This window comes from Nycticebus coucang, chromosome 16, assembly GCF_027406575.1.
Source record: "Nycticebus coucang isolate mNycCou1 chromosome 16, mNycCou1.pri, whole genome shotgun sequence".
Lineage (NCBI taxonomy): Eukaryota > Metazoa > Chordata > Mammalia > Primates > Lorisidae > Nycticebus > Nycticebus coucang.
This window is the reverse complement of record NC_069795.1, coordinates 86,878,482-86,893,219: the sequence shown is the minus strand read 5'-3', so window position 1 is coordinate 86,893,219 and position 14,738 is coordinate 86,878,482. Positions and strand designations below refer to the sequence as shown.

The following is a 14,738-nucleotide window of genomic DNA, read 5'->3' as shown; positions in this document are numbered from 1 at the left end:
GGTTTGGATTCAGGCCCTCGAGGATCTTTCAGCTGGGACACACTATAACTCAGGAAGCAAACATGGCACTCCCGTGCTCCTTTTCAGGGCTCTCTGACATCTCTCCCCAAGAGCGATGATACCCGCTTTGTGTCAGGTGGGGTGACAATGTTGCCCTAGAGCCAGATTTAGGGCTCAAATTCAGACTCTGTCACCTATTGTCTGTGTAACTTGGAGAAGTTACTTAGCATCTCTAAGTCTATACTTTTTTATTTCTGAAATGGGCATATGAGCACTTACTTCCTAGGGCAGTTACGAAGACGAGCTGAGATGATATATCAAAGTACCTAGCATGTAGTAAGCATCTTTAAATGACATCCGCTGTGGTCATTGTTATGTAAAGAATAAAGCTGTATGCATCTCTTTTGGAATTTCTGAGGACAGTCTGATGACAAGTCTCAGGGAGTCATAAGTTGCTAAGTTCCTGCTTTGCATACTAAGAAAATTGCTGGACAGGGGCCGTAGCAGAAGAAGACATTGTAAAAAATCCTACTTATTGTTAATGCTCATGAGTATGTGTCAGTCACCTAGCATCAGTTCTCTGCATAGGAAGAAGCGTAGCTAAGAAAGTGTACCAGCTGTTTCAGTGGGTGTAGGGTGAGATAGGGATGGGGAGTACAAGTGCAGGATTCAGTCTCAGGAGACGTGTATAGAATAGTGGAAGGAAAGACCTTCTGGTTATGGGGCTTCTTGATCATGTCTATTGATCTATTGTCTATTGCAAAGCCCAGTCTACCAGAAAGCCAGATGGGCCTTTTGACTACAGCACTGATGCCTGTGTTGTGAGTTACAGCATTCCGAATGGAAAGAAGACACTGCTTAAAGGTAGAAGATTTGGGTTCCACTCTAATTCTTGTGGCCTCTCAGCTGTGGGACTCTAGGCCAGTAGTCTCATGCTTGAACTTCAAATCCCCACAGCACCTCACTCCCCATAGGCCTGTACCAATTTTTTCCTTTTTTCATATTTTTTATGGCAGGAAATGGCCTGAGGTCTGGGAATCACCTTTGATCCCCTTTTATTTCTCTTTGAACATCCAATTAGTCTGCAAGTCTTCTATTGACAATTGTATAAAAACTCTTTTCTTCTTTCATTATTTCTTACTTATGCTGTGGCCGGAGTTTCTATCTTGTCTTCTTTTCTTTAAAAACACACATCCAAAACTGATTCCCCTTACTTAAAATCCTTCGCCGGTCCCTGTAATCTACAAAAGAAACCTAAGCTCCCTGGCATGGGCTCTTGCTACACTTCTGTGGTCCCTTCCAGCTCTCTCTCTCTCTCTCTGTGTCCTAGACATGCCAAAAACTTGAAATTTCTAAACGGGCTACTCACTGTCCTAGTTGTCCCTATAAGTGTCAGGAACACTCTGCCCATCCCCCATACACTCTACCTTAACAGACAGCAATGTATTTCTCTCTCATATGCAAGTCCAGAGGAGAACATTCTGGAGCTGGTAAGGTGTTCCACAGTGTCACAATCCAGGTTCCTTCTATTTTGTGGGTTTGCCATTCACAGCATGAGATTTTGACTTCATGGTCTAAGATGACTGCCCGAGCCCAGCCATCACATCCATATTTCAGTCAGCAGGAAGGAGGAAGGAACATGGAAGGGCATGACCATGCCTCTAGGGACACTTCCTGGAAGTCACATTGCTTACCCATCATTGGCCTGAATTACAGCCATAGTTATCTCTAAGAGAGGCTGAGAAGTTTTTATTTCAGGTAGTCTATTTTAGGTAGCCACGGGCTGAGGTAAAAATCAGAGGTGTTTGCTATTAAGGAAGAAAGAGAGAATAGATACTGGGTGACATCCAGCAAGGTCTCCCACACACTCCCATCCAGGGACTTGCACTATTCCCGTTGTCTGGGAAATCCTCTCTCGCTACACCTTCTTTATCCCTCATCACTCACTCACTGGCCATCCTCACACCAACTCTGCTGCTACACCATCACAGTGTGGACAGTCATTGTCTAATTGTCCACCTTCCGCACTAGCCTGTGGTCTCCTGGAGGGCAGGGACTGTGTCCTGCCTCTGGCTCTTTAGCACCCAGTATAGCTGCACAATCTCTGGCCCAGGCAGCCCACCACACTGTTTCTTTCCTTAAATGAGAAATGACAGTATATTCTGCAGGCTTCCAGAAACGTCCTACATCTGTAAGCAGGGATGGGGATGGGGCTTAGAGGCAAATTGCTGGTCTCTGGGTACACAGACTGTCTCCCTTCCCATAGTTGATTTCAGATACTGCAGAGACACTGATTAGGTCTCAGCCTTGGTGCTGGAGAGTGAGGTGGGGAGGGATTAGTGTGATTTTTTCTTCCATTTTCAGTCATCTCTTGATTTCTGCCATTTGTTTCTCTCAGTTTCATCACTGCACACCTGCTTTTTCAGGTGTATGTCTGACAGCTGCTCTCCTGTATCAGTCTAGGCTTTCTTAAGATGGACATGGCTCCCTTCATTGTTAAGCCTTTGGGGCTACTTTTCTCTCTTTTTCATTCCCTCTTCTTCTCTGACCCTCAAGACAGCTCCTGTCTGAGAGAGCAAAGCAAGTGTGTTGTTCTCATTTCACAAACAAGAAAGTGAAGTTCTAATGAGATTACCCGACTTGCTCCTGGGCATAGATTAAGTTAGTGGCAAAGCCAAGAGTTGAGCCTGGATCTTTCCATATCCAAGGTCAGTATCTTTTGCCTTCTACTGCACCTTTCTTGTTTTGATAGATAATTTAATTAACATGTCTATGCATACATTTTTCCCCCTGAACTTGGATTCTTTCTTAGGATAGATTACTAAACATGAAATTATTGAGTCAAAAAGGATAAATATGCTTTTTGAAAAAAAGACTCAGTGGATTTTGTAGAATTGTGACACTCAAGATTCAGCCAGGCAGGTATAACTAGCAGCTTGCAGGCCAGCCCACTGTTGAGGGAGAGGCTTGGCCTGGTTCCCCCAGAGGTTGCATGTGAGCCTCTCTCCTTCTGTTGGAAGATGTGTATTTTTGCATGCCCTGTGGCCCCTCCACACAAAATGAATACTTCATCTGCTGCTCAACTGCAGACACGGCCATCTGTTCCATTGTTGCAAAAACCACCAGCTACATTGGACCTTGTGAGAGATAAGATGTCAATTTCCATCATGGTGTGTACATACTGTGACGTTATGGGTGATTAAAAGGATTTCCAGAGATAATTTTGATTATATGAAATTCTGACTTAAAACCCTGACACCCACCCAGGGTGTGACTCCAAGGGACTAGGACACGGTGCTGTTTTCACTGTACCTTATTCAAATAATCTTAAACTCCGAGTGAAACTCTTTCTGCTCTATGGATGACAGCTTGTGATAAATGTCTGTTTAGCTCAGGCTGCTGCCTTCACTTTCTTCTCACTGAACTGAATGATGGACTAGAACTTCAAAGGCCCCCAGGGGCTGTGGGGCCTTGGGAGGTATCTGTGACATTAGTTTCGACTGCATGGCAAACACGTGCCAACATCCAATTCACAGTTTGTCACTTTCTTCCTGCAGTTGGTCACCACAGAAAAGCGCTTCCTCAAAGACAGTTTGTACAATGAAGGCATCCTGATTGTGTGGGACCCATCTGTGTACCATTCAGATATCCCAAAGGTAAGGGGCAGCCATGGGAAACAGGGGTCGACTGTCTTGCTTGCCTGCAGATTTTATTGAGTTCCTAGGTTTTTCAAGTCATGGCTGAGCTGGGCCTTCCCTGAGGCTGGCTGCTTGCATTTCAGGGTATTGCACTTCCTTTGGCTGGGCAGACTCAGAAGGACTTCTCTCCTATGCCAGCTGCCCTCCATGCTCTGCCCTGCACTGCCGTCCATTTGTCTCCCAGCTAGGGTGTGTCCTGGGAGTAAGAGTGGCTGGATTGCTCACTGTCTGGGTAGATCGTGTTCCCTCGTGCAGTTATTTCTGGTGAGCACCAGCAGGAATAGATTACTGTTATATGTATAAAAATATTACCACACTTTTGTCCGTGTTCTAATTTCCATAATTCTCTCATGTCATGTTCATAACAATCTGAGCAAGTAGATGAAAGTATGATTGTTCCCATTTTACAGATGGGAAAAGGGGAATGTGGAGAGTAGAAGTCACCTGTCCCAGCACTTGATTTACTCAGCAGGGGGAGCAGATCTGCAACCCAGCTCTTTCAGGGAAGGAGACATGAGCCACAGGCCTGCTGGACCCCAGCCCCCGGAATAGCCCTCTCTGTCTGTTGTCAGGTGTGGGCTGCAGTGGCCTCAGGAGAAGGGCTTTAAGGAAGAAAGGCAGAGAGCACACTTCTTGGGACACTTAATTCTTACATCGGATCCACCAACAGCTGACAGGCTCTGGTGATCTCTCACACCCTCACTACCTCAGTTTCTACAGTTTTGCACTGATCCCACTTATAAATTTTTTTGTTCTTTTTTTTTTTTTTTTTGAGACAAAGTCTCACTCAGTCACCCTGGGTAGAGCACCATGGCATCCAACAAATCTTAACAGCAACCTCAAACTCCAGGGCTCAAGTGATCCTCCTGCCTCAATCTCCTGAGAAGCTGGGACTACAGGCCCCCGCCACGATGCCCAGCTAGTTTTTCTATTTTTAGTAGAGACAGGGGTCTTGCTCTTGCTCAGGCTGGTCTTGAACTCCTGAGCTCAAGCAATCCATCAGCCTTGGCCTTCCAGAGTGCTAGGATTATAGGTGTGAGCCACCACACCCAGCCTTTCACTGAGAACTTAAATTTGCGTGAGTTAGGAGAAGGACTCTGAACCAGTAGATGTGGCAACCTAGGTCCCAGTTTTCTCCCCTTTAGAAATGAAAGGCGGGGTTAGTTGGTGCCTAGAGACACCTTCAGCTCTGATACTATTCCCAGAGTCTGTGATCCTGAAGTCTGAAGCTGGTCCCTGGTCAGCTAGCTTAGCATTCCCCGTAGGTATAGGCTGTGTGCTAGGCCCTACCCTATTGTCCAGTGAGAGCTATGACGTGGGGGAGAAGTCTGCAGCCTGCTCCCAAGGAAGGGCTGTGCCTCAGGACCTGCCTGGACGGTTCTCCTCCCCACGTCCTGTGATGAGGGTGGTTGCCTGGAGGGACTACTGCCACTGGCACATTTTTCCCTTGAAAACACCACTTCCTTGTTTTTCAGTGGTATCAGAATCCGGACTATAATTTCTTTAGTAACTACAAAAGCTATCGTAAGCTGCACCCCAATCAGCCCTTTTACATCCTCAAGCCCCAGATGCCCTGGGAGCTATGGGACATCCTCCAAGAAATCTCCCCAGAAAAGATTCAGCCAAACCCACCATCTTCTGGGATGCTCGGTGAGTCTGTGCATGGAGGAAACCTCATGGATTTTGTTTCTAGAAGAGATTAGCTTTCCTCTGGGGGTCTGGTTCACTCATTCACTTATTCATTTGCTCATTTGTTCTCAGAACTTTGCTCTGCTTGTACACTTGCTGAGTTCTGTCTACAGATATAAATAAGATACAATTCTTCTCCTTTAGGGTTCCAAGTTGGGGAGAAAATGGATGTCTGAGACAATATCCAATTTCTTTCAGGAAGGTGAGACCACCGGTGCCACAGAAGAGAGGATGCTTTCTAGCTGGACAGTCAGAGATAGCTGCATGGAGGAAGCAGCCTGGGCTTGGGCCTTGGGGAAGGGAGGATTGGCAAGTGGAGCTGGAGGAAAGGGCAGCACACAGGTGGAGGGGAGGCAGGACTCAGAAGAAGTGAGTGAGGCTGGGCCTGAGGAGAGGCAAGCAAGGCACTTGTCCCAGGTATACAATTTAAGGGGGTACCCTGAAACTCGGTAAGATACAGATAAGTTTTTATTTTATTATTATTATTGTTGTTGTTGTTATTTTGAGATGAGGGTCTTATTCTGTTGCCCAGGCTGAAGTTCAATGGTACAGTCATAGCTCACTGCAGTCTTGAACTCCTGGGCTCAAGCAATCTTTCTACCTGAGCCTCCCAAGAAGCTGGGACTCCAGGTGCACACCACCATGCCCAGCTCATTTTTTGTTATTTGTAGAGATAGCAGATCTCACCATCTTGCTCAGGCTGATCTAGAACTCCTGGCTTCAAGTGATCCTCCTGCACCAGCTTCCCAAAGTGCTGGGATTATAGGCATGAGCCACTGTACCTGGCCAGGATAAATAATATTTTAGTACCATACCTTTACAAATTACAATTAATGCAAAAGTTATGAGGAAAAAAATTCAAGCGTTTAAATAAAGATGGGATTATCAACACTGCAGTGCAGAGTTATGTTGGAATCTCTATTTCTTTGTCCACCTCAGTAACTGCCCTAGAGAAGAATGAACAGTGAAGCCCACCTAGGTGTGGGGCATGTGTGGAGATGTGGAGCCAGTGAGGGGGACAGAGGACAGAGGGACCTGAATGCTGGCCAGTGCAATCTTCTTAGACTTTCTCCACCCATTATGGCATGATGGCCCTTCCCTCCCTTTCCCTTAGAATTGGGCTGGACCATGAGGCAGATTTCCTGAGGCGCCAGGATCCATATGTGCACACGGTCCCCCAACTTGCCCCCAGCAGATCCCTTTTCCACCAGATGGAGTTTTGAATGAAACTCTTTAAGTTTCTGTATTAACTTAGCTGGTAGCTACTGTCCCCAGCAGCCAACAGAGGCCCAGACAGAAGAGCACCACCAGGGGGTCCCCCTGCATGGTTCCCTTGGGGTGGCTGACCATTAGCCATAGGATTGTAAGCACCAGCTCTTATGAGAAAACCACAGTGTGAATGTGTAAGAGGTTTTTATTCTTCTAAATACTCAAGCTATGCAGGACAATTAGAGCGGGATAGGCAGCAGCCCCTGTCCCAGGTCTGGTGTACAACGGCAATGCAGATACGTAGGAGAGGGTTTTCCCCAACCTGAGGGTCACCTGGAGTGGGGTATCCTAAGTACATGAGGTTTTTCTCTTTTTCTTTTTCTTTTTTTGACAGAGCATCAGTCTGTTGCCCAGGCTTGAGTGCTGTGACGTCAGCCTAGCTTATGGCAATCTCAAACTCCTGGGCTCAAGTGATCCTTCTGCCTCAGCCTCCCCAGTAGCTGGGGCTATAGGCACCTGCCATAATAACTGGCTAATTTTTCTATTTTAGGTAGAGACAGGGTCTTACTGATGATCAGGCTGGTCTCCTACTCAAGATCTCAAGTGATCCTCCTGCCTCAGCCTCCCAGAGTGCTAGGATTTTAGGTGTGAGCCACTCTGCCCAGCCTACATGGGTTATTTTCCCTTGGATACTTAAAATAACTCAATGGCAAGGGCAGTCAAGCAGTTTGGCACTAAGCTGGTATTAAACCAGGGCTCCACAGAGGGATGTCTTGTCTATCTGGGTCAGTCTTGACCAGGCCTAGGCATCAATCAACTACAGTTTCTCCTTTACTCCCAAGATAGTGGCCTCAGCCACTTGCCATTTGTCTGCCTACTTCCCCTACCTAGATGGCAGACTCTTTCAGGGTGGGGGCTATGTTTGTCTTATCTGTGGTTCTGACATGGGGTAGCCCTTTGTTGAATGTTGCCTGAATAAATCAATGTCAGGGGCACTCTTTACAGAAGGAGATTGGGGTTCTTATGGTACATGTCTTCTTCATATCTTTTTCTATGATTTCTGGGTGATGCATTGGGGATTTTCCTAGACACCTTTAGTGCAGGAGTGGTTGGAATCCTGAGGGACACCTCTTCCTGTTGCCCATGCTGTCACCTCTACCACTAGTGGCCACTGCCCCTTCCATAACGCCACACCTGTACTTTGAGGAGGTTTACTTGGGCTCTCTCCATGGGGTGTGGCCCCTCCCAATTCCCAGAAGCAGTTCTGCTATGCCCACATCAGTCAGTTGCAGAGCTGTCTTTGTTCCATGATTGAGCCAGGGACAGTGAGAAGGCAGAGATAGGGTTTTTCTCATATCTGATTCTTCCAGAGCAAAGTTGCTGTTAATAGTTAACAGTGTTGCTCTCAGTGAGAACTGCTCCATCTTAAAGATTCCTTAGATGGTATGTATGGTGTACAAAAAGGCTCTTAGAACCATGATCTTATTTAATGCTAACAATAAGCCACATCGTAGGAGGGTTGGGTAGATCATGCTTTTGGGGCAGATGAAGAGCCTGGGGCCCAGAGAGGGAATGCGTTCTGCACAAGATGCCTCAACCAGATGGGGACGAGCATGGGGGTAGCATGACTCTTCTGCCTTTTGGTTGAACTTGCATCCCAGAATTCTGCATAACCTCCCTGCAGAGCCCCAAACTGAGTCACATCTCTTAGACTCCAACCTCCCTGTCTGAGTGAGTGGAGTCCATCAGAACAGTGCATGCTCCTGTTCCAATTGTCCTTTCTAGTTAGGGAAGAAAAGTCTTTCCTCCTTTACAATATTCCCTGCAAGTACTGTACAGAACAGCCTTACCCCCAATTGCATGATCCAAGAGGCTCTTCAGGATGCTAAAGTGCTAGAAAGTGCCAATTACACATGCTGTCATCATCTTCTCAATCGGCTCAGTCATCTTGTCCTCTTACTTTGGATAGCTTATCCTGCTGATACAGTCCTTGGCTGATTGATGGAGTTCCTTACTCTGTTAGCGTTTAGAGAAGACCTCTTATTCACCAGGCCCTGGCTCAGGAGCTGGGGATACAAAGGTGTCTAAGGTTCACACGGGCTGGATTTAACTTGCTAAAGAACTCAGATTTGGAACCACAGTAATAAATAGGAACTCAGGTGGACATCTCTCAACTTTTGGGGTCTTGAGCTGCTAGGCCCCTGGGCAGAGCTCAGGGCACTGGGGTGGGGGTGGGGTTGTTGTGCATGACTCACCTCTGCTCCCCTCTCCAGGTATCATCATCATGATGACACTCTGTGATCAGGTGGATATTTATGAGTTCCTCCCATCCAAGCGCAAGACCGATGTGTGCTACTACTACCAGAAGTTCTTTGACAGTGCCTGTACGATGGGTGCCTATCATCCACTGCTCTTTGAGAAGAATTTGGTGAAGCATCTTAATGAGGGCACAGACGAGGACATTTATCTGCTTGGAAAAGCCACACTGCCAGGGTTCAGAACCATCCACTGCTGAACACGGCCCCCAACCAGGCCTCTCACTCTTCTCCATCAGGCGTCTTATGGCTGATCTCTCAGATATTCCATCCTTGGAAGACTGTTTTCCCAAACAATGCCAGCCTGCTCCTGGCACTCTGTGGGCTCATGTCAGCAAGAGCTCTGGGGCTGCAGGAGCCTGAAGGCAAGGAACCAGACTCAGCCTTCCCTAAAGCCACAGAAAATGTATGAGCCCAGAGACCCTTCCACACCCATGTGCACACCCTCAGCGTTCTTTCCAGACAGCATTCTCCCCACCTTCCCCACAGACAGACAGAGCATCCACCTTTCTCACCAGGGCTACCAATGCTGGGCTTGGTTTTTCCCAACTGAATGTTGTCATTTTCACAAACTGAGGCTCTATATTGTGTGAAATCTGTACATAGATATTGATATGCATATCATGTTATAAAGAAACTCTCCCAGATGATGATCATGCCTCATGCAAGTTAGTGTACAGGACATTGCAAACAGGCTCCATCCTTCTAGAATAAAGCTGCTGTCAAGGTCCCTGCTCCTGGGACATGTTCCTATCACTGAGGCTGGTTGGGCTGGTTCTTAGCCTGGATGCTTATGAGTAGGGGGTCTTGATTAGCCCACCTTCTCTCTCCATGTAGAGATGAAAGGTACAGAAAGATAGTCTCTGTCTTCAAGTTCAGTAGGAGAGGCAAACATCTACACAGGTAGTTGGGATTCAAAGTGCTTAGTTCCTGGGGGCTTGTAGAGAGGAGGTTTGTTGTCCATAAACCCTAAAGGGTTTGTAGGAGGCTTCACAGAGCTGGGGCCCGTGGAGCGGTCTCAGAGGAAAAGGAGAAACACGGCAAGCAGATTTTGTCTGAGCCATTAGAGTCATGTTTTTCTTTCTTCCCCTATTCTCAAAAACTTACTTGAACTTAGAGGCACAAGATACTTTTGATGAAGCCCCTACCTAATTCTGAGGTGGTCAGTGCAGCCCCATAGCCAGATTCCCCAACCCTGATTTCTCAGGTGTGGCCTAGGCTGACCCTGTTCTACCAGCTGGGTTTGCAGTGCACTCAGCTCTCCTTAATGCCTAACTCAGAATCTCCTTACCACCATCTTTTTCCTCCTTTTTTAAAGTTTTAAAGTGTTCTTCCCCTCCCAAATAACTTTTAGGCATTTTCTGCTCTAAAAGTATCCTGACTCCAATTTCTCTGACCTCTTGGGCCTTCTATGGAAGGTCTCTCGCGGACGTGGGAGTGTGGCTGCTCAGGATTTACGTCACTCTGAGAGGTCAGAACCTTGGAGGTGGTAACAGAGTCTCGCCAGGAGTGAGGTAAGTGATACCAGATTTTCATGCTCTCTATCTCTTCCCTGCAGGGAGACAGCATCAGAGTCTCCAGGTGGAGGTGGGCCCACTGTGGTTTGCCAACATGCTCCCCAGATGGCTTTGCTAAGACCCCTTTCCCTGGTAGGGAACTTCACCGGACCAATCCACCAGTGTGGAGAGGTTAAATGACTTGCTCAAGGTCACAGAGTAGTTCAGTAGAGCGAGGGATCCTAGACCCAGGCCTCTGGGTTCAGGCTGGCCCCACATGGCGAAGGGCATCTAATGTTTCATCTCTACACCAACCGACCCGGAGCTGGGACACTCATTTGCTGCCAAACCCTTGGCTTGTGTAGGCAGTAGAAAGAGCCATGGAGTGAGAAGACCTAGGTTTTCAAGTTGATGCCCCCCAATTTGCTAGCTATGTCACTTTGGGCAAATTCTCTCCCCCGAGCCTCTATGTCCACATCTGTAAAATGGGGTGATAATCCGACCTCACAGGGCTATTGTGAGGGATACATGAAAGCACCTGTCTAGCTCTGCGCCTGGCACACAGTTGGTGCTCAGTACATGCAGGATTTCTTCCTTCCTTTATTACAGACCTGCTTTGTGTTCACACCTGGGCTGGGCCCTGCTATAAGGGAGGCGGGTGCAGAGGGTGGTCCTGTCCTTAGGGAGAAAATAACTACCCCGCTGGAAACACCCAGAGGGGTGGGGAACCTGCATCCTCACGGCCACATGGGACCCTCAGATCCCCAAGTGCAGCCCCTCTACTGAATCCATACTTCATAGAACAAATCCCTTCATAATGAGGCCACAAGTTCCCTACCCCCTAGCTTGGGAATGGGCAGAGCGCCGGGCTGCTTAACCACTATTTGGGACGAGCCGGCAAATTCCTGGCTTGCTTCACGTCCTGAGTTGGTGCAGTCATGATCTTTGACTCATGAACACTGAGGAGAGAGGGCAGTGGGATTCATGTTGAGACTATACTGGGGAGAATCTAGTTTATTATTAATATAAGCAAACACGTTAATTGAAAACTGATTCTGAAGTCTAGCTTTCTACATGTGTAGAAAGTAGAAAACAGACACTTTGGTCAAATGCAAATAACATGTGAGTATTATTGCTGGTCTGGTGAGATGTTTAGTATTTGTGACAGGTAATTTATAAGTGACAGCTGAATGCTGCCTCCCTCTGGAGGGCGGTCCATCTTCTTCAATAGCCATCTCCTTATCCTGTGTCACTGGGTTCTTTCTGATCCTTCCACCAATCAAATAAGCTATTGCTGTTGGTTTTTGAGACATTAGTCTCAGAAACTTCTGAAACATGCTTAAGCTAATTCTGAATTATTCAAAGATTAAAAGTTTGAAATAAATGTATTTTTTTTTAAACATGCTTCCTCTCGTCTCACTTGCTAAGGGAATGATTGCTGATTGCCAATCTTACCTCCAAAGAGAACACAACTGTGTCCCTAAATCCCTCAGTTCTCCTCTGCTAGCTGCTCTGGTCTTAGACTTTCTCTTCAGTGCTCCAGGAAAAGGAATGCTTGCTTATTTGGAAAGACAGCTTCTTTGAAATACGGACTGCTTTATTGATTTTTCTTCCTTTTGCTCTTGCCTAGATGCAAATGACTAAGCTATTGTTCATCCAATACATCCAGAACAGATACAGTGGAGTAGAAAGCAGAATGGTTTCCAGAACTCTCAAGTTCTTAAAAGAATGATGTTCCACAAGACTAGCCAAATGTCTGGCTAAAAAGTCTGAGGTGGAGCGTGAGTTAGGGGAGAGAGGATGATTCCTTTGCCCACCCTGTCCTTATGCTATAGTCACGTGCAGGCCTGGCTGCTCGCTCCTTGCAAAAGCCAGTAACAAGGATGAGGTGTGATGAGAGTCACTTTATTCCAAAGCTGGCAGTGGGGAAGTGGCCAAGACTTCTGCCTCAGAGAAACCATTCTGAAGTCTTGAACTGATGATGGGGGCTTCAAAACAGAATTTGGTAGGCAGGGCATGCAGGAATGGCGAGGAAGTATGCGGGTCAGAGTGGTTTGTCTCCGTGACCAGCTTGAAGTACTGTCCCCCCTGGTGAGTGGGCAGCAGGGCCATCTTGGAAGCTGTTTGTATATAGATTAACGGTGGCCATGAGGTCATTTCCTGGTGGGGATCTGGATTGTTTTGAGATTCACTCTTTGGAATTTCTAAACAAGCACATATGTTGGGGGGAAACTTGAGCATGGGGAGTACGCTTGGTGGGAAGAAGGAGGGTAAGGGTCAGTACTTCCTCATTAAGAGCAGAAGAAGGAATGGGCAGGAAAATGTCTAAATGGGGCCCAGGAAACCAGGACACTGGTCACAGTGGGTTGAATTGTGCCCATCCAGAAATCATAGATTGAAGTCCTAACACCTGCTACCTCAGAATATGACCTTATTTGGAAATAGAGACATTGCTGATGTTAGTTAAGATGAGGTCATGTGTACAGCTGGCTCCTGACCCCATCTGACTGACTGGTGTCCGTATAGAAAGGGGCAATTGGGGGCAGACTAGCACATGGGAGAATGCCACGTGATGTGAAGGCAGAGATGCAGGGAGGCTTCTGCAAGCCTCCAGAGACACCAGCCCTCCAGCACCCAGGTATCAGTTCTGGCTTCCAGATCCGTGAGCGAGCCACGCAGTTTGAGGTGTTTTGCAGTTTGCGACCTTAGCAATCTAATCTAATACCTTCCCCAGCCCCTTCTATAACTCGCCAGCTAGGGCACAGTCCCCCGGGCCAGGGCTAGAAAGAGTGGTGAAGGGCACATGGCTATCTGGGCCTGGACAAAATTTTTAAACTGAACACTAGTTAGGGAAAGTGTAAATAATTCTATGTAGTTATTTATGTAGATTGCTCCTCAAGGCCCGGGCCTGGACAGGAGCTTATCTCCTAGCCAGGACCCCTAAGCAAAATCAGCTACGACTGAGCACCACCTTTCCTGGGAAGCTTTCCCTGATTTGGAGCCCATCCCCCCAGAAAAGCTTCTGTAGGGCCCTCTTGGCCTTGCATGTATTATAGTAAAGTAACCTGTCTAGCTCTTCACAGGATTGTGAGACCCTCAAGACAGGGCTTGGGTCTAAGTTGTCTTTACTCCTAATGTCTATAGAATATGATGAATGAAAGTTTGTTAAACTGAACAGGAAAATAACACCATTGTAGAAACAATGCTAACCTGTTTCGTAGGGTTCTATTGTTATCGGACAAAATTTTTAACTGTGTTAAAGTTGTGACTTAGCAAACTGTGTATTTCTCATTGAAAAGAAAGAATCAATGGAAAACATCTCATCCCTAGATATTTCATGTCCTGTGCCATTAAGGAGCCCAAAGTAACACGCATCAATAAACCCATTTTGTTTCCAACAAAGGCTCTTATTCTCTCAGAACAGAGCATCAGCTACAAAATAGCTGCTAGCCCCCTTCCTCCTCCTAAAATCTCAAGAGCATCTTCCTTGTGGCCCATCCTAATGGGAAACATACGGGACAGGGAATTCTTGGGTAGTTCATACCAGCCAAGTCAACACAAATCCATCACATGTTCTTTCTGATCTGGCTCCTTTTACTCAGCATAATTATTTTAAGATTCATCCGTACTGTTGTGTGTACTAATAGTTTATTCCTTGTTAATGCTAGGCAGTATTCCATTTTTGGATATACCACATGTGTGTAAGTTATCTCTGTTGATGAACATTTGGATTGTTTCTAGTTTGGGGCTATGATAAATAAAGCTGCTATGACTATTCATATACAAGTCTTTTGTTTCTCTTGGGTGACTACATGGGAGTGAAATCATTGAGTCATATGATAGTTCTTTGAAAAGCACTTTGGAGGAAAGAAACTTTATTACACTCAACATTTTGCAAACTGTGGAGAGCTAGCTCTTGTTGTAGAAAGGTGTTTTCTGGAGAACATAGGGGTGGTTTGGCCTTTGTAGAGAAAATTCTCACCCAGGTTCCTAAATAAGTCCTTTTATACAAAAGATGAGTTTAAACTAGCTTGGCTCTGATTGGTCAAGGCTGGTGAGTTCCAACAAGTTGGTTCAGGTGAGTTCTGAAAGTTTGAAAGTTTAACAGTGGTATGCAGTTTCAGGGAACTCAGAGTAAGTGTGTGACTTCACCAAAATAACCAATACCTCTTGGCTTCATTTTCAATTTGAGCCCAGTTAGCCACTCAGGATCCATCTTGAAGTATTGACTCTTCCAGGTTCTCATTCATTCACAATAGGCATATCGTTGACTTTTAAAGACACTGCCATATTGTTTCTGCAAGTAATTGTACTAGTTGACAGTCCCATAA

At 46.4% G+C, this 14,738-nt stretch overlaps 1 protein-coding gene across 7 annotated transcripts in view; it reads left to right on the top strand.

Annotated features, from left to right (window-relative positions):
- Positions 1-14,204, top strand: part of ST6GAL1 (ST6 beta-galactoside alpha-2,6-sialyltransferase 1) — a 129,229-nt gene extending 115,025 nt beyond the window's left edge. For 6 of the 7 annotated variants that reach the window (XM_053564898.1, XM_053564901.1, XM_053564897.1 and 3 more), the window contains 3 exons: positions 3,558-3,656; positions 5,174-5,348; positions 8,870-14,204. In XM_053564898.1, coding sequence (XP_053420873.1) covers positions 3,558-3,656; positions 5,174-5,348; positions 8,870-9,111 — 516 coding nt within the window. In that variant the 3' untranslated portion in view covers positions 9,112-14,204. Of the gene's footprint in view, positions 1-3,557; positions 3,657-5,173; positions 5,349-5,531; positions 5,590-8,869 lie in introns of all 7 variants that reach the window. The other variant, XM_053564903.1, reaches the window with a different exon arrangement.
- Positions 14,205-14,738: the final 534 nt, after the last annotated feature.